The sequence below is a fragment of the Lutra lutra genome, chromosome 1, assembly GCF_902655055.1.
Source record: "Lutra lutra chromosome 1, mLutLut1.2, whole genome shotgun sequence".
Taxonomy (NCBI): domain Eukaryota; kingdom Metazoa; phylum Chordata; class Mammalia; order Carnivora; family Mustelidae; genus Lutra; species Lutra lutra.
Genome location: NC_062278.1, coordinates 165,209,108 through 165,235,936, shown reverse-complemented (window position 1 = coordinate 165,235,936; position 26,829 = coordinate 165,209,108). Strand labels below are relative to the sequence as shown.

The window sequence follows — 26,829 nt, the reverse complement described above, 5'->3', positions numbered from 1 at the left end:
TTTTAGGGGAGATATTTTGAGACTGTGCAGATAGGCTTTTTTTGCTTAAACTTTTGCCTAGGCTTTTATTTTATCCGATTGGAGTATATTTTACTGTCTCAAGCAATAGAAAGCCATTGTTACCCGCAGGTGGGCCTATTGGCAAGGGTAAAGGAGCGTATAGTCGGGCGCCACGCGGGCAGCCCGTTGCCCTGGAGATGGGGTCCTTCCTCTGTGGGCGCCACCATCTTGTGGCGCCAGCTCGGGCCCAATGAGCGGCTGCACAGTGGCCGGAGGCGGGGCGGCGGCAGCGCTCGGCGCGGCTTGCGGCTCAGCTCGTCCCGGTCATGGAGGCGCCCACCGCCCGCCTGCTCCTGCTCTTGCTGCTCGGGGCCTTGAGCCCGGCGCCGAGCAGCGCCTCCCCGGAGGCACCGCTGCTGGTCAACGAGGACGTGAAGCGCACGGTGGACCTCAGCAGCCACATGGCCAAGGTGACGGCCGAGGTGGTCCTGGCGCACCTGGGCGGCGGCTCCACGTCCCGCGCAGCCTCCTTCCTCCTGGCTCTGGAGCCCGAGCTCGAGGGCCGGCTGGCGCACCTCGGCGTGCAGGTGAGTGCGGGCGAGCGGCGGGGGTCGGCGCGTGCCCGCCCGGCATCCTCGGCGGACACGTCAGCGTAAGCCTGCTGGAGCCAGGCCGCCGCCCACGTGGGCCGCCGTCGGATCACTGCCCCCGGCTCCCCCGAGGGGACCCCTTCTGGGCGGGCGGGCAGTACCTGCGCTGGCCTAGCGCGGAGGATCCCCCGTTACCCGCCCTGCCGGAGGAGAACAGCGGAGTGGCCGCCTCTGCGAAGGGCCTATCGGGGCGCGGGGGTGCACCGAACTTTGATTTCCCACGACTTGATGCAGGAGCCCAACCGGAGGACGAAGAAATGAGCCCAAATGAGTATCTACATTCCCTTAATTCAGTGGCCCATAGTTGGTGCTTCTTTCTAGCCGTCATCCAATAAAATCAGAAATGTAACGTTGTGTATTTTCCAGTTTGTAATTTGAAACCGTTGCTACTGTCATGTACGTAAAGTTGCTAATGACGCTTTTAAAATTTTGTTCCTCTCCTTAAAGAAGTCATGTCGGTAATAAAACCTCTTTTAAACTGTACAGAAAGGTCAGGCCGGAATCACTCCCTTCCCCCTACCGGTTCTCATTTTTTCACTTCAGCAGTATATGGCTTGGAAGTTTGCTTTATGTACTTCCCCAGCATTTCAGTGAACGCTTTTACAACTCTCAAGGAAAGAAAATGTTGGCCTACATATTCATAGGTTTGCTTTTTATTACTATTTTCATTAGGTAATGTTCATTAAGTGATTACCCAATTATCTGTTGAGAGAATAGTTATTACAGTGTCGTATTTCTTCTAAGTACATCTTGCTCTTTGATTGAATCTGGAGCTATAAAGCTGGGTTTATAGAGATTCATACTTCTGAAGGGATTCCTCTTTTTGTGCCTTGTCCGTGATGGAATGCACAGTTTTATTCAAAGGTTTGTTAAAAGATGGATCAAAACTTCATTTGAGGGGTGCCTGGGTGGCTCAGTGGGTTAAAGCCTCTGCCTGGGATTGAGCCCCACATTGGGCTCTCTCCTCCGGAGGGAGCCTGCTTCCTCCTCTCTTTCTCTGCCTGCCTCTCTGCCTACTTGTGATTTCTGTCAGATAAATAAATAAAATCTTAAAAAAAAACCAACAAAATTTCATTTAAATGTATGCTGCCACCTTTGATTGTCTTGATGTTAAATCCCATTCTTTTATAAAAACTAGTTCTGGGGGGTACCTGGGTGGCTTAGTTGGTTAAGCACCTGCCTTTGGCTCAGGTCATGATCCCAGAGTCCTGGTCAAGCAGAGAGCCTGCTTCTATCTCTCCTTCTGGCTGCTGTTCCCCTTGCTTGTGCTCTCTGTCTTTCTCTGTGTCAAATAAATAAAATCTTAAAAAACAAAACAAAAAACTAGTATGATGTATTGAAGTTGCCATAGTTTAACAAGACAGCCGCAGAAGCTATCTGCCATCATACTGGAGAAAGGCAGATTACTGCAGACAGGTCCCATTCACAATCTACTTTGTGTAGAGTGTTGTGGTAGGTGTTTTAAGTACATTCTCTTTAACACTCATGATGGCCCTTTGAGGTGTAGGCTTACTGCAGGTGAGGAGTGCAGTCGAGGAGTTAAGTTGTGTAAACCCCATGTTAGCTCTTAGAGCGATGAGTGAATCGGGACTTAGGTTAGTTTCAGACTTTGTGTGCTCTTTCACTGACCCCATTGCGTCTTCTGGCGTAGGTGGCTCTGAGGTATGGTTGTGTTGAGATGTAAGACCTGCAGCCACATCACCAGATTTGTTCAAAATCATTTGTTAATTTTATAGCCCCACTATAAATGGATATATGTACTCCTTTACACCCCTGTCTCAATGGGAATTGTAACTGGATATTAGACTTAGCAAAGAGGGTGTGTCCAAATCAACAATTGACTTGGAGACCTTGATAGGAGGCCTTGATAAGGTTGCTAGAAGTTTTTTCTTTTTTTTTAAGATTTTTTTTTTTTAATTTAGTCATTTGACAGACAGAGATCACAGGTAGGCAGAGAGGCAGGCAGAGAGAGAGAAAGGAAAGCAGGCTCCCCGCTGAGCAGAGAGCCCGACGCGGGGCTCGATCCCAGGATCCTGAGATCATGACCTGAGCCGAAGGCAGAGGCCCTAACCCACTGAGTCACCCAGGTGTCCCAAGTTTTTTTCAATGGATTTCTCTTCAGCCTTCCATGTAGAATTTTAGGAACTGGTTAGAAGGGACAATGGTGATGTCTTTAAAAAAAATATTTTTTTTGGTAAGATTTTTATTTAGGGGTGCTTGGGTGGCTCAGTTGTTAAGTGTCTGCCTTGGCTCAGGTCATGATTCCAGGGTACTGGGATCAAGTCCCGTATCAGGCTCCCTGCTTGGCGGGAACCCTGCTTTTCCCACTCGCGCTGGTTGTGCTCCCTCTCTCACTGTCTCTCTCTTTGAAATAAATAAAAAAATTCTCTTTCTCTTTTTTTTTAGATTTTATTTATTTATTTGACAGAGAGATAACAAGTAGGCAGAGAGGCAGGCAGAGAGAGAGAGGGGCAGCAGGCTTCCTGCTGAGCAGAGAGCCCAATGCGGGGCTCGATCCCAGGACCCTGAGATCATGACCTGTGCGAAGGCAGAGGCTTAACCCACTGGGCCACCCAAATGACCCTTAACAAATTCTTTTTGAAAGATTTTATTGATTTATATGACAGAGAGACAGCGAGAGAGGAAACACAAGCAGGGTGAGTAGGAGAGGGGGAAGGAGGCTTCCCCCGGAGCAGGGAGCCCAATGTGGGGCTCGATCCCAGGGTTCTGGGATCATGATCTGAGCCGAAGGCTGATGCTTAACAACTGAGCCACCCCGGCACCCCTAAAATTTTTTTTAAAAAGAATTTTTTTTATTTGGGAGAGAGAGAGACGTAAGGAGGGAGGGAGTGCAAGCAGGGGTGGGGAGCAGAGGGAGAGAGACAAGTAGACTCCTTGCCGAGTGCGGGGGCCCAATGGTGGGACTTAGTCCCATGATCCTGAGATTATGACCTGAGCCAAAACCAAGAGAAACCAAGGCTTGGATGCTTAACTTACTGAGCCACCCAGGTACCCCTAAACACTTTTTAAGGATTTTATTTTTAAGTATTTTCTATGCCCAATGTGGGGCTCAAACTTCCGCAGAAGGGTCACATGTTTCAAGACTGAACCAGCCAGGCACCCACTTTTAGGCATTTTATAATATTAAAAACAGCTTCTTCTGCATTACAGTTCTTTGTGCCCTATTGGGAATAAGTGCTTCAGTCCTACTAGAGTTTGGCCTGGCAAAGAGATCAACAGTGTGTATTAGGTTTTCCTTAGAGTCTGCTCCACTGTCTCATGATTCAGGGTGTCTGCTCTTTCTCAGCAGAGATACTGCTGGAGTTAACATTCTTTTTCTGGTTACACCTCCTTTTGCAGTGAAGGATGAGCATGAGGGAGTGTGACAAGCAGCAGCTGTTGGACTTACCCACTGTTAGCTTACATGCAAGTAGAGCCATTTTTGGCCACGTGTGAGACTTTTTTACTACTGTAGTAAAAAATATTTATTTTCTATGCAAATGTGTGTTTGAATGTAAATGGAGACGAAAAATGTCACCTTTGTGTTGGGAAATGTAAAGTGTAAGTGTAATTTTTATTTATATGTGTGTGTTTGGTCATTCAGGAAAATATGTATTTATAGAGTTTACAACTCAGTACAAAAATAAGTCTTTGACTATGTTCTTATGTTTCATATGGAAAAAGATTGTTACCAGAGTTGTCTTTAAAGTGTTCTTGTAGTTTGAATACTTTACTGTGGTTATTCTAAGGCAGTTGGTTAACTGTTGACCCAAATTTAGAGGCTAAAAGACCTAATAAAAAGAATAGCCTCTTTTGTCCTGTTATAGGTGAAGGGAGAAGATGAGGAGGAGAACAATTTGGAAGTACGAGAAACCAAAATTAAGGGTAAAAGGTAAGCAACCAAACAGAATATCTATATATCGTGCCCCTTCTTGTTATAGGTTATCCTATTGGTTGGAATCATAAGGTAGGAGAGTTGCTGAGGAAGTACCTGGTGTTCTAGAGGCTATTTCAATTAATATAGTGTGTGGTAAGTAAGCAACAGGCTGTAATGTATTCTGGACCCAGTTACGTCTTTTCTGATTACTAATGCTAAAAATTGCCCCTCACAGTGGCAGTTTGTTTTACAGGAAGGTAGCTACTTTCCGTACCAGGTCAGGTCTGCTAATGTATGTGAGGATAGGGATCCCCAAACAGTGGATGGAGAACCGGTATGGTATGTGAGAACTGCAAGCTGTTTGCCTCAGTAGATAGCCTCCCATCTATTGTTGGCTACCATCCTCTTTCCAAACGGCAGACAGCTCTACTCCCCTTATCTCCTCTTGAGCCTTCAGGGCATTGAATGTGAGACTTCTCGGAGGGAGCAAGGCTGAGCTCTCTGAAGGCTGGGGTTGGACTTGTTCTCTGCTTTAGCCTCAGCACCTAGCATGGCCTGGCACTTAGTAATTAGTAAGGATATTTTCTAAAACGCATAAAAAGCAGGAAGAACCAAATAAAGAATCCCCATATATCTCATCACCCAGCTTCAGCAGTTATCAGTATTTTGCATGGTATTTATTAGGCATTGAACTATTTGTTCAGTGAGTGATGTGGGAGGAAGAACTTTTTAGCCTCAGTGATTCTTTTTTTTTTTTTTTTTTTAAAGATTTTATTTATTCATTTGACAGAAACACAGTGAGAGAGGGAACACAAGCGGTGGGAACAGGAGAGGGAGAAGCAGGCTTCCCGTGGAGCAAGGGAGCCTGATGTGGAGCTTGATCCCAGGACCTTGGGATCATGACCTGAGCCGAAGGCAGACGCTTAAGGACTGAGCCACCCAGGCGCCCCTATTCTCAGTGCTTCTAAAGTGGAGGAGGGAGCAGTTGTGTCCTACCCCGCCCAGGACATCTGGCAATGTCTGGAGACGTTTTTAGTGACAGCTGAGGGGTGCTGCTGGCATCTCGTGGGTTGAGGCCAGGGATGCTCCTGAACCTGCTGCAATGCCCAGGACAGGTCCCTTCTCCCAGCACAAAAGTAGCCACTCACAAATGTGAGCAGTGCCAAGGTTAAAAAGTCCTATTTGCTGAGGCAGACAGCATTAGCTTATGCTGTAGTTTATCATAAAAAGAAATAAAATATTTGATTCCTGACCAGCAAACCTTTGAGCCTTACAGCTCTCGGTTCCCACATGATTCAGAAAGCAGGTCTCCCTGCTTGGCAGAGTTGTTTTTGTTTGATTTGGTTTGTTTGGCAAAGTTAAAAGAATTTTTTTCTCATTAGTTCTGAATTTTTTGAAATGGAGAATATGACATACTATTGTTTTCTTTATGCATATGCCCATTTATATATAATTTTACATAAGTGTATAAATGGGATAATGTTAAATTTATTGACCTGCCTGTATAAAGCTTAATGGCAACATTAAACAAGTCGTTTATCCTGCAACCTTAACATGACAATGTATATATCTTTGTTCTGATCCATGAAAACAAAATGTGCTCCTTAGACACCAGTATAGTCAGCTCTGTGTTGACTGCCTAGCCTTTCATCAGTCAGAAGCCTTCATTAGCTGCTGCTTCTGACTGCCAATGAGAATTTATATTTCTTTTCCTTTTTTTTTTAAGATTTATTTGCTATAGAGAGAGTGAGTTTGGGCCAGTGAGCAGGGATGGGGAGGGCAGAGGGAGGGGAAGAGAGACTCTCAAGCAGACTCCCTGCTGAGCACAGAGCCTGACACAAGGCTCTGTCTTAGGACCCTGAGATCATGACCTGACCTGAAACCAAGAGTCTGACACTCAGCCAGCTGGGCCACCCAGGCACCACTGTATTCTTGTTATTATAAACAACTGTGAAATGTATTCCCAGACATTTGTCTTAAAAGGCTTAAATTAATGGGTTAAAGGTGATCTCTTAAAGGTAACTGCATTTATCTTGGGTACAAAATGTTGCCATGACTTCGAGCTGCTACTTCTGTTTTTGGTTCCCTTCATTTCTTAATTTTCTTGCCTTGTTCTTCCTCCAGTGGGAGATTCTTCACAGTCAAGCTCCCAGTTGCTCTTGATCCTGGGGCCAAGGTTTCAGTCATTGTGGAAACAGTCTATACCCACGTGCTTCAGCCATATCCAACCCAGATCACCCAGTCAGAGAAACAGTTTGTCGTGTTTGAGGGGAACCATTATTTCTACTCTCCCTATCCAACGAAGACACAGACGATGCGTGTGAAGCTTGCTTCCAGAAATGTAGAGAGCTACACCAAGTTGGGGAACCCCACGCGTTCCGAGGACCTCCTGGATTATGGACCTTTCAGAGACATCCCTGCTTATAGTCAGGTAGGTGCGTGTGGAGTCCAGTCTGTCCCTGCCGACTTGAGAGAACGTCTTCTGGAGTGACCGCTAGTGGATGGGCTTGGCGCTGTGAGATGGGTGTAAATCCAAAGTCGTTTTTAAGATCATCCCAGAGATTTTCACCTGTTGTGAAATGATGCCGTGGGGGTCACTGTTCTCATTTTGGGAGTACAGTTAGAGGCTGGGAGGTGTAGGAAGATTTTTAAGAAGGGCTCAAATAAGGAAAAACATGGCAGTTCCTGAACCTCATAAACTTCATGACTTGGATTTTTGAAGCAATGACACATGAGCTGAGTTGAATGACTGCATCAGCACTTAGGACCTGTGGAAGCCTGACAGTAGCCAGTGACAGTGATAACTAGAGATTGCTGAGGTCTCTGAGGGAGCCCCACAAACAGCAGTCATCTTCTCCCCTTTCCCAACTTCTCTGTACACTGAGAAACAAAAGTATTGAGGTAGGTAGGAAGTGGCAAAATATGTAGCTTTATAACTGGTAAAGACTAGGTTGAAGGATGCTGCCACTGCAGAGCTACAGAGGCATCAAATGCAAGGGCAGGGGAGGAAAAGGGGATTAGGGAAGGGAAGGACTACTTACTGACCCACCATCTTTATTTCCTAGGCTCTGTAGATAGTGTATTAAATAAGATCATTCATTTCATTGAATCAGAGTTAAAAACATAGTTAAAAAATTTTTTTTTATTCTCTAGCTATAGACGAGGACAATCAGTGAAACTAAATTACTAGATTACAAATAAATTAGCTTCCAGGGAAGATGGGCAAGTTGTATGTAGCACAATTCTAGCAAATATACTCACATTAAAAAAGAATAATAAAAAAGTAGCATTTGGAGGGTTGAAGTCAGGGTTGGGGGAGGAGAGAACAAGGCATTGTGGGTGGAGGCCCCAAGATGGGAGACCAGGTGCTGTGCTGATTGGGGTGGCTGCTGGGGTAATAAAGCGGGCTGCCTCGTTGAGCCTAGGAGTTGGGCCTTAAACAGAGAGGGAGCAATCAAGGCTTTAAAAAGACTGTTGTTATGGAAAAGTTCAAACGTATACAGAAGTATAGAGAATGGTGCAGTAACTTCCCATACACCTATCACTTCGATCTGTGGGTATCAGAATATTACTACACTTACCAGCACTCTTTTTTTTTTTCCTCTGCTGTAATATTTTAAAGCAAATCTTAGGAATCATGCCTTTTTAGCCTACGTACTTGATTATCATCTCCGAAATACATGGATATTTAAGACCTGTGCATGCATTTCTGTGTTTAGAACGTATGTCACTGAGGATGTACAGTCAAAATACTTCCAGTGCCACTTGAAATAATTGTTTCTGTTTTCTCAGTCTCTCAGATGTTAGTTTCACATCTGTTCATTTCGGGTCGTTTTCTACTGTTTAAGAATCTTTTTTTTTTTAAGATTTTATTTATTTATTTGAGAGAGAGACAGAGTGAGAGAGCATGAGAGGGGATGTCAGAGGGAGAAGCAGACTCCCCATGGAGCTGGGAGTCCGATGTAGGACTCGATCCCAGGACTTCGGGATCATGACCTGAGCTGAAGGCAGTTGCTTAACCAACTGAGCCACCCAGGCACCCAAGAATCTTTTTTTAATTGATACAATTTTTTGAAATGAAAACAGCCAAAATTATGTAACAAGGTATATTCACAGAACTGTTGCTTCCACTTCTCCCTTCTGTCTGTTCTTGGTGACCATTTATATTAGCTTTTGGTTTATCTTTCTAATTTTTTTCTATAAATATACGCAGATTATAGTAAATTTATATTCCCCCCTTTCTCAAAAAGTAGCACCCTGTGTGTACTGTGGACTCACGGGTTTTTGCCAGGGGAAGTGAGAGTGGCTCTCTTCGATTCCTGATGTAGCCACCTTGTGGTGCGGAGAGCTTTTGGGGCGCATGCTTCTGTGGAGCTGAGGGACTGGTTGGTCTGAGTTGTGTTTCTTTTCTTTTTTTTTTTTTCTCTTAAAGATTTTATTTATTTATTTGTCAGCGAGAGAGAGACAGCACAAGCAGGGAGAGACGCAGGCAGAGGGAAAAGCAGGCTCCCCGCTGAGCAAGGAGCCCGATGTGGGACTCCATCCCAGGACTTTGGGATCATGACCTGAGCCGAAGGCAGCCGCTTAACTAACTGAGCCACCCAGGTGTCTCATGAGTTGTGTTTCTTCTAACTGCATATTTATTTTTTTTCCTTATTTAAAACTGAGTGATTCAGTTTATGTTGGAGGCAGGGATTTGTTTGTCTCTGATGTAGGCTTCTAAATTTTGAATATTTTGGATTTTGGACTTTCTCCATTTTAAATTAATAAAATGCTCATGAGAGACTATTTGGCAAATACAGAGGAAAATTTGATGCCAGTTGACATCCACTTTTGACATAATAGTCATTTCTTTCTAAGCATAGGGGCTTTTTAATGTGGAAATCATATCATGTATAAAATATTACATGATGCTTTTGCCGCTTAGACAAACATTTCTAAACATTTTAAATTACTTTTGTAAGCCATTTTTTAAAGATTTTTAAAATTTATTTGACAGAAAGATCACAAGCAGGCACCCCTGTAAACCATTTTTTTTTAAAGATTTTATTTATTTATTTGACAGACAAAGATCACAAGTAGGCAGAGAGGCAGGCAGAGAGAGAGGGGGGGGAAGCAGGCTCCCCGCTGAGCAGAGAGCCTGATGCGGGCCTTGATCCCAGGACCCTGGGATCATGACTGAGCCGAAAGCAGAGGCTTTAACCCACTGAGCCACCCAGGTGCCCTGTAAACCATTTTTTTTTAAGATTTTATTTATTTATTTGACAGACAGAGATCATAAGTAGGCAGAGAAGCAGGCAGAGAGAGAGGAAGGGAAGCGGGCTTCCCACCGAGCAGATAGCCTGATGTGGGGCTCGATCCCAGGACCCTGGGATCATGACCTGAGCCGAAGGCAGAGGCTTTAACCCACTGAGCCACCCAGGCGCCCCTGTAAACCATTTTTTTTTTCCTTTAAGATTTTATTTATTTATTTGACAGACAGAGATCACAAGTAGGCAGAGAGAGGAGGAAGCAGGCTCCCCGTGGAGCAGAGAGCCCGATGCGGGGCCCGATCCCAGGACCCAGAGATCATGACCCGAGCCGAAGGCAGAGGCTTCAACCCACTGAGCCACCCAGGCGCCCCTCCTGTAAACCATTTTTTTTTAAAGATTTTATTTATCAGAGAGAGAGCACGCACGGGAGAACACAAGCAGGCAGAGGCAGAGAGAGAAGCAGGCTCCCCACTGAGCAAGGAGCCCGATGCGGGACTCGATCCCAGGACCCTGGGATCACGACCTGAGCTGAAGGCAGAGGCTTCAACCCACTGAGCCACCCAGGCGCCCCTCCTGTAAACCATTTTTTTTTTAAAGATTTTATTTATCAGAGAGAGAGAGAGAGCACGCACGGGAGAACACAAGCAGGCAGAGGCAGAGAGAGAAGCAGGCTCCCCACTGACACGTATATTTATGTTAGCTCCATACAGTTAGCTAAACAGGTCTCTCTTCTGGGAACTTCCCTGGGTAAGTCTTCTCCATGTTAAAAAAATCCAGTAGTGTCATGAATCATCCTCATTTTTGAGGTTATTTGCTAGCTCATTGGGTAGACTTTATGTCTTTAGGAGATCATATATATACCTTGTCAGACTTTTTCTTTATTATAGGTTAAGATTTCATTTTCTTGCAAAACTGCAAAAATTATTCAAAAGGCAGTTTGAAAACCTCATTGTAGAAATTTTGAAAATAAAAACTACAAGGAGAAAGTAGAGACAATCTAAGAACTCTGTTTCTTACCGTGTTGGGTTTCTCCTGTATTTCATTTCAAGTTCTTTTTGTTCTTTTATGCCTATGGTGGCTATAAGATAAGTGGCATGTAGAAGTTTTTGTTTTTAAAGTACAAACGATACTTATGTTGGAACCTAAAACAATTTTGTATAGCCTGTTTTTCCATTTAGTAATACATCATGAATATTTATTTCCATATGCCATTAAAAAGTTGTAGTAAGCATTATTTTAGAATATAGTGTGCAGTAGATACACCATAATGGAGCCATTCTCTTGCTGATGTATGGATTGTCTCCATTGTATTTGAAACTAGTGTTGATTCATCTGTCACCTAGACTTGGAACAACTTTTCTCCTTTCTCTCCAGGATACTTTTAAAGTACATTATGAGAACAACAGCCCTTTCCTGACTATCACCAGCATGACCCGGGTCATTGAGGTCTCTCACTGGGGTAACATCGCTGTGGAAGAAAATGTGGACTTGAAGCACACGGGGGCTGTGCTAAAGGGACCTTTTTCTCGCTATGATTACCAGAGACAACCAGATAGTGGAATAGCCTCCATCCGCTCATTTAAGGTACAGGGTGTGCAACATGGACATCGGGAGAAAGTACCCTTTTATCACATTTCCCCTTTGGCTTTTTGAAAGTATCTAAATATGGACCATTGTTTAGGATCGATTGGTGTTCAAGTAGTTCAGTTCACAAGGTTAGAACCAACAGAAAGAGTCTAAAAAAAAAAAATGACCCCATTTGTATAAGGAGGCCATTTTTAAAAAGATTTTATTTTTAAGTAATCTCTCTTAATCATGGGGCTTGAACTCACAACGCTGAGATCGAGAGTCATGTGCTATACCAACTGAGCCAACCAGGTGCCCCAAAGTAGGCCATGGTGTTTTTTTTTGTTGTTGTTGTTTGGTTTTTGTTCTTTTTTTTTTTTTTTTAAGATTTTATTTATTTATTTGACAGAGACACAGTGGGGGGGCGATGGAGTGGGAGAGGGAGAAGCGGGCTTCCCACTGAACAGAGACCCCAATGCGGGCTCGATCCCAGGACCCTGGGATCATGACGTGAGCTGAAGGCAGGTGATTAATGACTAAGCCACTCAGGCGCCCCATAGGCCCTGTTTTTAAAAGAATATTTGAATAATACAGAAAGGAAAAACTATACCACCACCCAGAATTTTAAAAGATACTTGATCACATTGTATATGACGTTTTATATATTTTTAGTCTTAATAAATGAAATCTTGTATTTTCAGGTATAATCAAAAACTGAAAACATGTTCAGTTGAAAACCTCCTTGAAAAACAGAGTTTGGGGCACTAGCCTCCTGCACAGTTGAAAATCTGGATATAACTTTTTTTTTCCCAAATTTTATTTCTTTATTTATTTCTTTATTTAATTTTATTTATTTGACAGAGAGATCACAAGTAGGCAGAGAGGCAGGCAGGCAGGGGGTGGGGAAGCAGGCTCCCTGCTGAGCAGAGAGCCCGATGTGGGGCTCGATCCCAGGACCCTGAGACCATGACCGGAGCTGAAGGCAGAGGCTTAACCCTCTGAGCCACCCAGGTGCCCCTGGATATAACTTTTGACACCCAGAAAATTTAACTACTAATATTCTCCTGTTTTCTGGAAGCCATACTATTAACAAAAAAAATCCATTGTCACATATTTGGTATGTTGTATGTATTTTGTACTGTATTCTTCTTTTTTTTCTTTAAAGATTTTAATTATTTATTTGACAGAGAGAGAGATCACAAGTAGGCAGAGAGGCAGGCAGAGAGAGAGAGGGAAGCAGGCTCCCTGCTGAGCAAAGAGCCTGATGCGGGGCTCGATCACAGGACCCTGAGATCATGACCTGAGCCAAAGGCAGAGGCTTAACCCACTGAGCCACCCAGGCACCCCTGTACTGTATTTTTAGAGCAAAATAAGTTAGAGAAAAAATGTTAAAATCATAAGAGAAAATACATTATAGTATTTATTCTATCTGCTGAAAAAGATCTATGTGTAAGTGGACCTGTACAGTTGAAACCCGTGTCGTCCAGGGGTCATCTGTACTTCGTACTACAGAAGGGCTCATTATGAATTATTTCTTCATAATGAGTTATTTCTTCCTGATTATGAAAATACTCTTACAGATTTGGAAGTTATAGTAAAGAATATGAGGTGGAGAAACCCCTCCGTAACCCTACTACCTAGCAATTTAATGGAATTTCTCCCATTTTTAGTTTTTCTCCCTCCAGAGTAACTTAGAGATTATTTTTATCTTTATCTTTTTATTAATCCTTCAGTGTTCATAAAGGTAGGTATGATCGTCTTCATTATTTATTATTTAAGAGAATTAGCTATTTACTTACCATGATTGAGAAATAGATGTAATATCTGGAAATTTTGAAGCCTTGGGGGAGGCTAGATAGACCTCTTTTTAGGTTGTCCCGGTTTGGGGATTCTTCCAATTAAATAGTGCTATGGGCAGGTTCTTGGTGCAGGAGGTCTTTTCTGTCTTTAGGATCATCTCCCGTGAGTAAGTTTTTTCCCTCTCTTGCAGACCATCCTCCCTGCTGCTGCCCAGGACGTTTACTACCGGGATGAGATTGGCAACGTTTCCACCAGCCACCTCCTTATTTTGGACGACTCTGTAGAGATGGAAATCCGGCCTCGCTTCCCTCTGTTCGGCGGGTGGAAGACCCATTACATCGTTGGCTACAACCTCCCAAGCTATGAGTACCTCTACAATTTGGGTCAGTCTTCAGTAGTTAGGGAGTGGAAAGGGGAGAGACTATTACTTTCTTTCATTTCCTGCATTTTTTTTTGTTTCTAGTGGTGGTTTTGTGTGTGTGTGTGTGTGTGTGTGTGTTAACAATTGCCAGTCATTTTGATGGGAAGAGAGTATTTTATTTTTTGGAAGGCTGGGATATTAGGAACAACTTTTCATGGGTGGGGACAGATTACTATTATAAAAGTAATACATGCATTTGGTAGTCAGTTCGAACAGTCCAGTAAAAGTCCTCTTCTTAACACTTCTTAATTATATAACAGTTAAGTCATATAATATATACTATATACAACATATGTTATATATGCTATACAACATAATATATATCAATAATATAATATATAATATTATGATCATTTTGCCATGTTTTCTTCAAGTCTTCTTAAAACCTTTGAAATACAAAATTAGAGAAAACCACACAGAAAAATGTATAGCTCAGTAAATGACAATTAGAACACCTCGTAACCACCACTTACTCAGGCCAAGAAATTGAACTGAGCCAGCCAGCCTAAAGGTTCTCCATGTACCTCTTCCTTCCCCACAATAGTGGTTACTATCCCGACTTTCAGTAACTGCTTTCTTGACTTTGTTCGGTTTTATCACCCAAGTGTGTGTTTCTGGAGTCTCTAGTTTTGCCCTTTTCAAAAAATTTGATGTCTTATGAGTTTCTGTTAATCGTTTTCTCCTCCATCTGATTTAAAAAAAAAAAATAGTTTATCTGTTGAAGAATGTGAGCCATTGGGTAGTGTACAATCTGGATTTTGCTGACTTCTTACTCAAAGTGCCACTCAGTGTATTCCTGTGTCTTCTGTATTTCTTGCAAATTGAAAGCTGTTACCTTCCTTGCTGTCTTAGGAAAGGCATTATTGGCCCAGCTTGTATCTTATCTTTCTTTTCCTTTTTTTTTTCTTTTTAAATTTTATTTATTTGAGAGCACACACAAGCAGAGGGAGCAGCAGGCAGAGAGAAAGGGAGAAGCAGGTTCCCCACTGAGCACGGAGCCTGGCATGGGGCTCGATCCCAGGACCCTGAGATCATGACCTGAGCTGAAGGCAGATGCTTAACCAACAGAGCCACCAGCCTCCCCCAGTTTGTATATTTTCTGTCCCAGACATGGAATCAGCCATTTCTCATCAAAGCCCTAGTATCTTCTTATGGAAAAACATGTTTTAAGACCATAGTCTGAGAACTAGGAATGCATACTGTTCTTAGTTTGGTCAGTATCTAGGCCTTTTCAGTTAACCAGAGGTAGGTGTGTATTATATTTGTGTGTAAGAAAATTATGAACTTATATAGTTACTTAATAGTGTGATATCTGTGTTATATCTGTATCTAATTCCATATCGAGAGTCCTTGTTCTGAAGGATAGAGAAGGTGACAATTAGAGCATTACACAATTAGTTAGTTGTCTTATCCCACACCTAATACACAGAAGTTTCAGAATAAAAATGATCATACTACCACTTCCAGAGTGATTACTGAAAAGAATTTGTTTATTTTTTGGCATATCCTCTCCCTATTCTACCCCATTGTTTAGGTGTGCTGTGCATATACTGTATATCTTTTGTCAGAACAAATAGCTATTACACAGTGTGCTCCCCCCACTTTTTTTTTTTTAAAGATTTTATTTATTTATTTAGAGTGAGAGCCAGTGAGTACTAGCAGGGGCAGAGTTAGAGAGAAGGGAGAAGAGAAGCAGACTGCCTGAGGAGCAGGGAGCCTGACTTGGGGCTCCATCCCAGGATCCTGAGATCACAGCCTGAGCCAAAGGCAGACGCCTAACCGACTGAGCCACCCAGGTGCTCCGGGCCTCCCTGCTTGTAACTCAGGTCTTACCTCTATAGTAGCTGTAGTTAATGCTACATTAATTAAGGTGTAGTTAATGCTCACCATGTCAGTGTTCACATTGACAGCTCTAGTCATTTTGATGATCTGAAGCTCATTCTCTTAGGCAGGGCTTATGGGAATGAGTTCTCACACATCGGTAGTTGATGACAGGTTGTGCCTTTTGTGCATATAAGCCACTTTGAGGAATGGCTCATTACTGGCTCATATGTCTTTCCTTGACATATGTTCCTTTTTTGGTATAAAATGTCATTGTCAAGGTCTGATGATGATCTAATTTTTCCCCTTTATAAATCACCTCCCCCTTTAAGTCTTTTTTTTTTTTTTAAAGATTTTATTTATTTATTTGACAGAGATCACAAGCAGAGAGGCAGGCAGAGAGAGAGAGAGGAGGAAGCAGGCTCCCCGCAGAGCAGAGAGCCCGACTCGGGGCTCGATCCCAGGACCCTGGGACCATGACCCGAGCCGAAGGCAGAGGCTTAACCCACTGAGCCACCCAGGCGCCCCCCCTTTAAGTCTTTTTATATAAATATTGAAAGAGATTCTTTAAAATCTAAAACTTTTAGTGGAACATGTTTTGGCAGTGGTTGCCGTGTTACTGTTCTTGGGTCTGCATTGTTTTTTCAGCTTTTGAAACCTTTTTGTAAGTTTTCTCATTTGAGGCTCCTATTATTTCTATGTTGAGTCTTGGCCTGTTTTCAATATTTGGTAGTTTCTCTTGAGTCTTTTCTTCATTGAAAACTTTGCTTCTTTTTGCTTTCTGTTTATTATAAGACATTCTCTGTTGTGTTTATTTATTCTTCTTCCTTTTAGCTTATCCTTCATTTCTAAAACAATTTATTTCTAAAATTTATTTCCTGAAATTTTTCCTGCATTCTGTTACTTCTCTGCATTTCTGTAATTCTGGTTTGTAGTGCTCTTTAATGACTTGTGTCATTTTTATAGTACCTTTAGTTTATTTTGAAATACTGGGAACAGTTTTTTTTTTTTAGGGAGAGTGCATGTGGGGGGTGCAGAGGGAGAGAGAGACTTCAAAGCAGGCTCCATGCTCAGCATGGACCCCAACGTGGGGATCAGTCTTATGACCCTGAGAACATGACCTGATCTGAAACCAAGAGTTGGATGCTTAATTAACTGAGCCACCCAGGTGCCCCACAGGAACAGTTTTAATCAGTTTTGTGGCATGAATTTCTGGCATGTTTTCATTTTCTCTTGAGATGTTCTCTCTCTCTCTTTTTTTTTTAAATTTATTTATTTGACAGAGAAAGCGAGAGACAAGCAGGGGGAGTAGAAGAGAGAGAAGCAGGCTTCCCGCCGGGCAGGGAGCCAGATGCGGGGCTTGATCCCAGGAGCTAAAGGCACATGCTTAACAACTGAGCCACCCAGGCACCCCGAGATGTTCTCTTTTTTGGTAGCTTTTGAAAATATAACTTACTCTAAGAGTGAGGGGTACCTTTTTTCTGTTGCTCAGTTTTGTTTTGTTTTGTTTTGTTTTGTTTTTTAAATTAAAAAAATTTTTTTTTTAAGTGAGCCAAACTTATAACCCTGAGGTCAAGAGTTGCATGCTCAATGAACTGAGCCAGCCAGGCACCTCTCTGTTACTCTTTTTTTTTTTTTTTTTTTTTTTAAGTTTTATTTATTTATTAGAGAGTGAACATGGGATAGGGGAGGGTCAGAGGGAGAAGTGGGGAGCCTGATGGAGGACTCAATCTTGAGGTTCTAGAATAATGACCTGAGCCGAACAGAGTCACTCAACCAACCAAGCAACCCAGGCGTCCTGTTATTCATGTTTAATGTGAATTTTTAGGAGGAGGTGTTGTAACTGCCCAGTTTCCCTGTTGATTAAATACGGCAGCTTGCTTATGGAGCCTGCCCTGTCCATTTCCTGTAGCTCTGTTGTCCCTGTTAGGTTCCATTTTGATTTTCCTCCAGCAGTTTTTCCTCCGCTTAGGGTGCTGTCCTGGGAGGGGAGCTCTGCTGGCTTTCCCAAGTTCTCAGGGACTAGACTGCTCTAGACTCACAAGTCCATGGGCCTATTTGCTTGCCCACCATGTGGGGTTGGGGGAGGACTCTGGAGCTGCAGTCACTTTCTACAGCCTGCCTCCTTCTCTAGTCAAAGTGGTGGCCTCTTTGGGGCTCTTCTCTCCTCAGGTCTATCACTTGCCCTGTTGGCTCCCTCTGCTTTCTCCTTTACAGACACTAGTAATGGGCCGTTTGTGTGTTGGTGTTTTATAACTCCCCATTTGTATTTTGGGGTTCATGGAGATCTTTGTCTTACCTAGTTTTCTTGTAAAAAATGTTCCATGGGTTTTTGGTTTCACTGTCTAGTTGCTCTCTCTTTGTGTAAAAATTGGGGAAGACCCATAAGTATGCTGCCAGCACCACCTCTGTCTCCCAGAATCTCCTAGTCCATTAACTTTAACAGATTTTTTTTTTTAAAGATTTCATCCATCTATTTGACAGAAATCAGAAGTAGGCAGAGAGGCAGAGAGAAAGGGGAAAGTAGGCTCCCCGCTGAGCAGAGAGCCCAGTGCGGGACTCGATCCCAGGACCCCGAGATCATGACCCAAGCTGAAGTCAGAAGCCCAACCCACTGAGCCACCCAGCCGCCCCTAGTCCATTAACTTTAATGGCACCTCTTAATTCTGACTGTGTGAGATGAGAGTGTCCATACCCTGTGCTTGCCTTTAGCTCCTGAGTCATTTTCTCTGGTTTTCATATTCTTGCATGTGTTTGTCTTTCTCCAGGTGACCAGTATGCACTGAAGATGAGGTTCGTGGACCATGTGTTCGATGAGCAAGTGATAGATTCTCTGACAGTGAAGATCATCTTGCCCGAAGGGGCCAAGTGAGTGCAACTGTTCCTTTCCTCTGCTTCCCGTTTCTCTGGTAGTGAAGGGGAAGCTTGTGTTCTGGGGTGCTGAGGAGGTACTCGCACCTAGCGTTGACTGAGAGGTCTGCAGGGACTTTCTGACTGGAGTTGAAACAGAAACGTTAGACTCAGATGAGGGTACCGGGTTGATTTATGAACCACAGTGCCCAGTGCCTCTGCGTGACAGATGAGGCGTCCAAAGGGGATGGGACGACCTGCAGCAGGACAGAATGCGGGTTCAGGACAGCCAGGTAGCCCTTGTGCTGCGTTTGTACAAAAAAGAAGAGCAACAGTGGCTCTGTTTTATCCTGGGCTGGTCAGACCAGGTTCAGGAAGCAGAGGAGGGTGGGGGGTGGTCCTGCTGGTGTATTAGGGTTCCATGCTTACAGACAGTAATGCTCTCTGGTCAGACCAGGTTCAGAAAGGGGGGATGGTGTATTAGGGTTCCATGCTTACAGAGACAGTAGTGCTCTCTTTGGCCACTGTAAGCAGCAAGAATTGCATTCGGAAGGGTAAGGTGCTTCTTATAAATTGGTGGCGTAGGGGCACCTAGGTGGCTCAGCGGGTTAATCCTGCCTTCGGCTCAGGTCATGATCTCAGCGTCCTGGGATCGAGCCCCGCATTGGGCTCTCTGCTCAGCAGGGAGCCTGCTCCCCACCCCCGCCACCTGCCTCTGACTACTTATGATCGCTCGCTCTCGCTCTCTCTCTCTCTGTCAAATAAATAAATAAATAAATAAATAAATTAATTAATTAAAAGAAAAAAATTGTTGGCGTACGTTGCAGAGCCAGAGCATCTCTGGGAGTCCATTTGGTGGAAACTGACAGTTGTTCATGGGTGACCTGCCCTTGGCATGAATGATAAACACCTGTGTGTGTCTTTGTGTCACTTCGCTCTAGGTTCACTTCAGAGGGGAGCTTCTGCTTGCCTCTCTTGGGTCACATGCCCACTCTGGTCACCAGAAAGATTGGTTACCAGATTTGTTCCTCCTATGGAGGATATTCCACAGGGGATGGGGAGTTCTAGCAAAACTAGGGTGTGAGAACCTAGAGGAGGAAGAGTGGATCTAGGTAGATGAAAACAAGACATGTCCCACTATACCTTATAGAAGTTCTCAGTCATGGGAGGAGAAAGAACTTCTGGAGTAGACTTCTCAGGGGCTCCTTCAGGTACCCAAGAGAGTCTTGTTGGGTGGAGTATGCAGAGGGCTTTGTGGGCTGTGTGAGTCCAGGGGTCGGCTGGAACTGGCGAGCACTAGCAAGGACAATATGCAGGGAGACGGTCGTTACCTCAGCGGGAGAGCGGTCTACTAGTCGGGGTGCTCTGGCAGCGGGTCAGCTGTTTCCAGGAGGTCTGGTGGTCCTTGGTGCCAGGGGGGGAGTGGAGTGGAGTATGAACTCAGTGATCCTGAAAGGCCCTCTGAGCCTTAGAATTCTCCAACCGCCAATAAACCTCGGTGGTCAGTGCAGTTTGTCTTAGTCTGTGTTTCATTCCTACCTGCGTCCAGGAACATCCAAGTTGACAGTCCGTATGAAATCAGTCGGGCCCCAGATGAGCTGCACTACACTTACCTGGATACGTTTGGCCGCCCTGTGATTGTTGCCTATAAGAAAAATCTGGTGGAACAGCACATTCAGGACATAGTGGTGAGTGACTTCACTGCTCTGCCTTTTGTGTCTTCCTCCACAGAGTATAGGGTCCTGGGAGCCAGGGACTTGGCTTTTATCTTTCTCTCCTTGGGCTGTAGGGCTTTGAGCACAGTCACCTCTGGGGGTGTGTGGTGCAGCCTGCATGACAGTGGGCCTGCTGAGGCCCCTCTGTTGCCCCCGGGTGTCTGAGTCCTTGCAGACCTGTGGAAGCTGGTCCTCCTTGTTTGTTCCCTCCCCTAGGTCCACTACACATTCAACAAGGTGCTCATGCTGCAGGAGCCATTGCTGGTGGTGGCTGCTTTCTACATTTTGTTCTTCACTGTCATCATCTACGTCAGGCTGGACTTTTCCATCACAAAGGTACCCCTTGGCGCTTTCCCCACATTTGTTTGTCGTTTTGTGTCTTTGATAATTGTTTTGTTAACTTGACTGAGCACTGGGGTCCTCTCAGCAAGCCCAAGGCAGAACCATGTTGCCAGGAAGCCTCTCCCCTGCCTGTGGCCTCTGCTGATCCTTACCTCATGTAAAGAGAGAGACCTTGTTCTTGTTGCTGTGGTCACAGAGCATGCGGGGTTGTGAGGCGGGTTGGTGCTGGTGTGAGTACTGTGGAAATAGGGCAGCCTGGGTTTCATGGTGGGGCTCGCCTGAGGAGGGTGACAGGCAGAGAAAGTAGGGAAGGGCGTTCAGCTAGAAGGAAGAGTTTGTGCAACAGCAGGGAGGGCTTCGGTGGAACCTACAGGGAGCAGTAGGGTACATGCAGCAAAGATGTTGATCTGGCTGGTTCCATAGGTAGCCCTGTGAGACAGCTGCTAGCAAGCCCCGTCATACAGAAGGGCTGAGTGGAGGTTTTACTATGAAATAGTTCCACTTTTTAAGTTATAAATGCTGCTTTTGTTTATTTGTTTTTTAAATTTTATTTTGAGTAGGCTCCACACCTAATGTGGGGCCTGAAGTCATGACCCTGAGATTAAGAGTCATGTGCTTCACTGACTGAGCCAGCCAGGTGCCCCTGCTTTTTTTTAATTTTTTTTTTTTTTTTTAATTTTTCTTTAAAATAATTCCACATTTCTGGGGGTGCCTGGGTGGCTCAGTTGGTTAAGCGGCTGCCTTCAGCTCAGGTCATGATCCCAGGGTCCTGGGATCGAGCCCCACATTGGGCTCCTGCTCAGCGGAGAGCCTGCTTCTCCCTATTCCTCTGCCTGCTGCTCTTCCTACTTGTACTCTCTATCTCTCTGTCAAATAAATAAAACCTTTAAAAAAATAAATAAAATAATTCCACATTTCTGGAAACTTTGCAAGAATAGTGAAAATAACGATCGTATACTTTGTGTCTAGACCTAGCACTTAACATTTGGTCTCTCTTGATATATAATTTTTTCTGGGCCATTTGAGAGTAACTTGGAGACATTTATATACTCCACCCCCTTGAGTACTAAAGCATGCATGTAGCCTATGGGTACTTCTCTTTTTTTTAAAAAGATTTTATTTATTTATTTGACAGAAATCACAAGTATGCAGAGAGGCAGGCAGAGAGAGAGGGGAAGCAGGCTCTCTGCTGAGCAGAGAGCCCGATGTGGGGCTCGATCCCAGGACCCTGAGATCACGTCCTGAGCCGAAGGCAGAGGCCCAACCCACTGAGCCATCCAGGCCCCCAAGAATCTTCTCTTAACATAACCATAGTAGAGTGATCTAATTTAGGAAATGTTATGTTGGTGTAACTCTGTTAACCAGCATGCAGGCTGTGTTCAGGTTTGGTGGACTGTCCCAGTGACCGTATTATTTTTAGCAATTGTTTTTCTTCCCTCAGAATCCAGCTGAGGATCATGCATCCCATTTCGTTGTCTTGTTTGTTTTAATATGGAACAGCCCCTCAGCCTTTCTTTGTCTTTAATGACCTTGACATATCTGATGTGTAGAGACGGGTTTTGTCGAGTATCCCTTAACTTAGGAGTATCCTATGTTTCTCTCTGATTAAATGGAGATAATGCATTTTTGGCAAGAATGCTATAAAGTGGTTCCATGTCTGCAGGGCATCCCATCAGGGGTACCTGATGTCAGCTGGTCCCAGTGCTGGGATGTAACTCTCCTTACTTGGCTAAGTCGATGTCTGCCTAGTTTCTTCATGTTAAAGTTATAGTCTTTTTGTTTGCAATAAATGTATGGTCTGTTTGAGGCTATATAAATACTCTCCTATACATTCACTGATTAGTTCTAGCATTTAATATTAATTCTTGTCCGAATCTGCTGTTAGTGTGGTGGTTGGAAAACTGATTCCTTTGGTTGGCCCTGTGCTGGAAGGAGCAGCTTTTCTTCCTCGTTGACTGGTTGGCTGGTTGTTACTTGTTGGGACTCCTGGCTTCTTACCTTGCTCTGTGGGCAACTGTCCACTGGTGCTACTTATTTTGATGCTCAGATTATCCCAGATTTTTCTGTTTTTGTCATGTCTCATCATTTTTTCAAGCACTTCCTTATCATTGGGCACAGCAGCATGTTTCAGGTATATTCTGTACTTTCTCCAGGCAGTCCTGGTTCCGTTCAGTATGGAAATGGTACCTAGAGAGCATGATCTGGGAGCTAGGTGTGATCATTGCTTTTGGGGTGTCATTGCGTCTGGGCCTTTCAGCATCAGAGTCAGGAGAGAGAGGTATGGTATTTATAGGAGCAGTTAACACCGCTGACTCACATCAGTCTGATGCTACAGGATTCTTAACCGTCCTCCCTCATTCCACAGTTTTCACTTCTCTCCTGGATTCCAAAATCAGTGTGTTTATTCATTTGTTAAATTCCGTAAACACACAAAATAGTTTCAGAATTGCTGCCCTTGTGCCTGCAGAAACACCAGACCTATCAGGTAGAGTCCCAGGATTTTGTTAGCAGTTCTTTTTGTCTTGAGACTGAGAATGTCTTGTCAGAGTACTGGGTTCCAAGGTAACTGGTGGAATTTTCCTGTGTTAACGCATTTGCAATGTAGTTAGGTTCATTTGTTTCTGTTTGAATTTTATTGCAGTTTCTCCCTCTGGTACTGTTTAATCTTGATTACTTGATTACTGTCAATAACCAATTTCATCAATCTCCGGATATCCTTCCTGATTGATTTTGCAGAAATAAGGAGATCCTTTAATTCTTATTTCTCCTTCTTTCTTGCACAAAAGGTAGCACAAGTATAATGTCTTGTCCCTTTTTCTGACTAAACAGTTTGTGAGAATTACCCATATCAGTTCATAGAGCTCTTCCCCATTACTTATTTATTTATTTATTTATTTTTGCATAGCTGCAGAGTATTCTGTTGAACGAATGGGTCAGTTTATATAGTTTCTTACGTATATGTCTTCCTGTTTTACAGCTTTGATAATTTATTGAGAAAAAAACAATTGTGGGCCAAATCAACCATTTGCAGACTAGATTCGGCCATTGAGCTGCCAAGTTAGAACTTCTGAAGTAGACACATGATGAGAGAGAATTCCGGAAAGTATGTAGGGCCTCATCTGAAGGGCCATGAATGGCAGGATAAGGAGCTCAGACTTTTCCTTTAGGCCCTGGGAAACTCTTGAAGGTTTTAAGGGGAGAGAAATAATAAACATCCTGGAAGGTTTCCCTGACCTGCACAAGGAAGAATTCTCTTTCTTTAGCGCTTCACCTGTCCCTTTCATGGTGTATTCTAAGCATTCATATTCCTTCTCTCATCCCCTCTCTGCCCTGCTGGGCTTTGAAGTAAAGTTTCATCTTCATGTCCAGTCCTGCCCTTTGCTGAATTGGTCCAGATTTAGTGTCAGCAAAGGTTGGATTCTCTCACATTCTAAGATCGCTTTTCTTGTTTGCACAGCCAGTGGTGGGTACTCTTTAGGAGGTAAAGCTTAGAGCAGGCTCAGGCCTGGATGTTGTCACTCATGATGTCTCCCCGACAGGATCCAGCTGCAGAGGCCAGGATGAAGGTGGCTTGCATCACGGAGCAGGTCTTGACCCTGGTCAACAAGAGAATAGGTCTCTACCGTCACTTTGATGAGACTGTCAATAGGTACAAGCAGTCACGGGATGTGTCCACCCTCAACAGTGGCAAGAAGAGCCTGGAGACAGAGCACAAGGCCTTGACCAGTGAGATTGCATTGCTACAGTCCAGGCTGAAGACAGAGGGTTCGGACCTGTGCGACAAAGTAAGTGTTCGCCATCCCGGAGTCACTTGGGTCTTTGGCCTCCCTTGTCATGCCTTCAGGGATTGTCCTCCACTTCTAGAGCACCACGGGGCTGCTCTGGGTGCACATGCCGGGCAGCTCTTGCTCACTGCTGGCTTTTGTCCCATGGTGCCAACCCTTAAAGTGGAACAAGAAATTTGGGGGTTTCGGTTACAGGCTGGCTTTGGGAAGCTCTGTTAGCCTCCATGTCACTGTCTGTCCATGTGGCTGCTATTGAGAACAACGGCTGGCTCTCCCGGAGGCCAGCCTGGGCGAGGCTCCAGGCTACTCATGTGTGCTGAGAAGAACCTAGACTTTGAATCAGGCATTTGATTCAGACTTTGTCAATATGGGCAAGTTACCTGACTTCTGTGCCTCCCGTTTCTTCGTGTGTCAGTACTTACCTCACTATGTTGTGAGTGGGAAGTGAGTTGGTGCATGTAAAGTGCTAAGAACCCTGCCTGGGACCTGCTTTGTGAGTTACCTATAAAGGAAGAGGGGATCCCCTCCTCCTCAGAGGTACCCCTCAGAGGTCCTGATGATCCTCCTCTCCACACGCCACTCCCAGTACTCCCTCTCCTTACCACTGTGTTTTGTGTAGCACCTGCCTCTTTCTGGAACTCTTTACGTGCTCGAGTATTCCCTGGTGGCTGTATGAGGGCCAGATGCCTCATCTCTTGACTGCAGTTTTCCAGAGCCTAGACTTGTGCTTAGCACTGTGGCCCACTCCGTAATTGTTGAATGTTGAATGATTCTGACTGTGAAGTCCTCAGCTTCACACCCAGCTGGTGATAACGGGCGTCATTCAGTGTCTCTGCCACAGCCCCGCCATCAGTCCTGCCCAGCTGAGTCCCTGGACCTAATTTGGCCAGCCCAAGAGAAGAAGATAAGCGTACCTCGAGGACCTACTGTGTGCTTGGCACCATGCTGGGGGATTGCCCATATGTTCCCATTCGATCCCCACGGTCCTCCCGTACAGCTGAGGCCTGAGGTCAGAGCTTAACGGTACAGAGAGTGGAGCTGGGATCTGAAGCCAGGCCTGTCTTCCTCCACTGCTGGTGCCTCTGCTCTGGGAGCTCCGGGGTCTGTAGGCAGGGGAGGTGGTGGGCCCTGCTGAGTGTGGGCCGGGGACCGCTCTGAAGCTCTGCCCTGCTCTTGCCTCGGCCAGGTGAGCGAGATGCAGAAGCTGGACGCGCAGGTCAAGGAGCTGGTGCTGAAATCTGCGGTGGAAGCCGAGCGGCTGGTGGCTGGCAAGCTCAAGAAAGACACGTACATTGAGAACGAGAAGCTCATCTCTGGAAAGCGGCAGGAGTTGGTCACCAAGATCGACCACATCCTTGATGCTCTGTAGCCCCTGACTGTTACCTTCTGGGTGGGCCCAGGGCGCTGCACTTTCAGATGCCAGGTTGGGGGCGAAGGGGAGAGGGCTACCATCAAGGCCACTGAATGCTGGCATCTGTGTTTTACAAAAGGCCTTCAAGGAAGTGAAGCCAGGGCCTGCCATAGGCAACACAAGAAGCTTCGTTTTTGTCTTTAAAGGGTTTGTTTTTTTAAAAAAAATTAAATCCCATTAAAAACAAAATATCTTTGTGTTTTGAACAAAGAGATTTTCAGTAGGTGATTGGTTTTGTTTTGCTCTGAAGAAGCCTATGATATCCTTTCAGTCCATAAGCCCCTTGTTTTTTGCCTTTCTGGTTCCTGATGTTTGGGTATTTTACGAGTGTATGTTTGTTTTTTGTTTTTTGTTTTTTAAAAACATGTGCGGCCAAATGAAAATAAAGCGGGGACTGAACATTTGTTTGTTCTGGTAACAATCACATAAAAACTTGGAGGTCTACTTTTATCAAGTGCTTTTTATTCATTAAATAGTGGATTTGCTTCTTAGAGCAAGTTTGCATGGCAGGCATTGCCTCTGTTTTACATGTTAGGACACTGAGGCCACTGAGTTAAAGTGGGCTACGTCAGGTCGCCGAACAGAGGAGAGGAGCAAGTGGAGCAAGGGCTTTGTTCTTCCATTTTTTATCTGTTCTGCATCCCATGCTGTGCTAGGCTTTAAGGATACAATGACGGATGAAAAAGAGCACTAGTTCTTATGGAGGACAGATAGATGATCAGATACAAATTCATAATCACAAATTGTGACAGGCCCATGAGGAAAAGGGACAGGGTTCTCCTGACAGTATTTGTTTGAGAGTATCGAGTTTCCCGAAAGAAGTCTTTGGAGTTGGGCTCTGTAGGAGTTACATAGAGGACCAGGAGGGAATCCAGAGAGTGAGGTGAGAGTGTAGGGCATAGGGTCAGAGGTGGGAAGAGCCCCAATGAGATCAGGTTTTGTAGGTCTGACAAGGCTTATGGCTTTATTCTAAAATCAAGGCGAGACTGATCACTGTGTGAGACATGCTTAGATTGGTATTTTGGCTGAAAGCAAACTGCTGAAGGCCATAAACAGGGATGGGAGAAAACTTTGGGCAAGGATGGCCATGTGCCCACATGGACGCAGCTGAGATTTAGGTGGGGGAATGGAGTGCTAAATGAGTGCCGTGCTTTCTCCCCCTCTACTTTCTCCCTGAGGTCTGTGCCTTGTTTCACTTAAAGTAATTCCTGCTCACCCTTCAGGTGAGTCAGGCCATCTTGTTGCACTCTGTCTCCACATCATAACGCAGTTGGGATGTGTGTAATTACAGGAACTAGCTGTGATGGGGCAGGGGTTTTGTCCCATCGATAAGGTCCCC

General features: G+C 44.6%; 1 protein-coding gene across 1 annotated transcript; it reads left to right on the top strand.

The window, feature by feature from the left end:
- Positions 1 to 258: 258 nt before the first annotated feature.
- Positions 259 to 25,889, top strand: RPN1 (ribophorin I). Its single transcript, XM_047743258.1, has 10 exons — positions 259 to 587; positions 4,478 to 4,542; positions 6,652 to 6,958; positions 11,154 to 11,363; positions 13,336 to 13,528; positions 18,156 to 18,255; positions 19,787 to 19,925; positions 20,169 to 20,288; positions 23,834 to 24,079; positions 25,266 to 25,889. Exons 1-10 carry the CDS (start codon positions 327 to 329, stop codon positions 25,446 to 25,448), a joined length of 1,824 nt encoding a protein of 607 aa, XP_047599214.1. The 5' UTR covers positions 259 to 326; the 3' UTR covers positions 25,449 to 25,889.
- The last annotated feature ends 940 nt before the right edge of the window (positions 25,890 to 26,829 follow it).

Coding starts and splice junctions, on each gene's coding strand:
- RPN1 (XM_047743258.1), top strand. CDS start 327: ATGGAGGCGCCCACCGCCCGCCTGCTCCTGCTCTTGCTGCTCGGGGCC. Junction 18,256..19,786: donor ATCTTGCCCGAAGGGGCCAA/GTGAGTGCAACT, acceptor ACCTGCGTCCAG/GAACATCCAAGTTGACAGTC. Junction 20,289..23,833: donor TGGACTTTTCCATCACAAAG/GTACCCCTTGGC, acceptor TCTCCCCGACAG/GATCCAGCTGCAGAGGCCAG.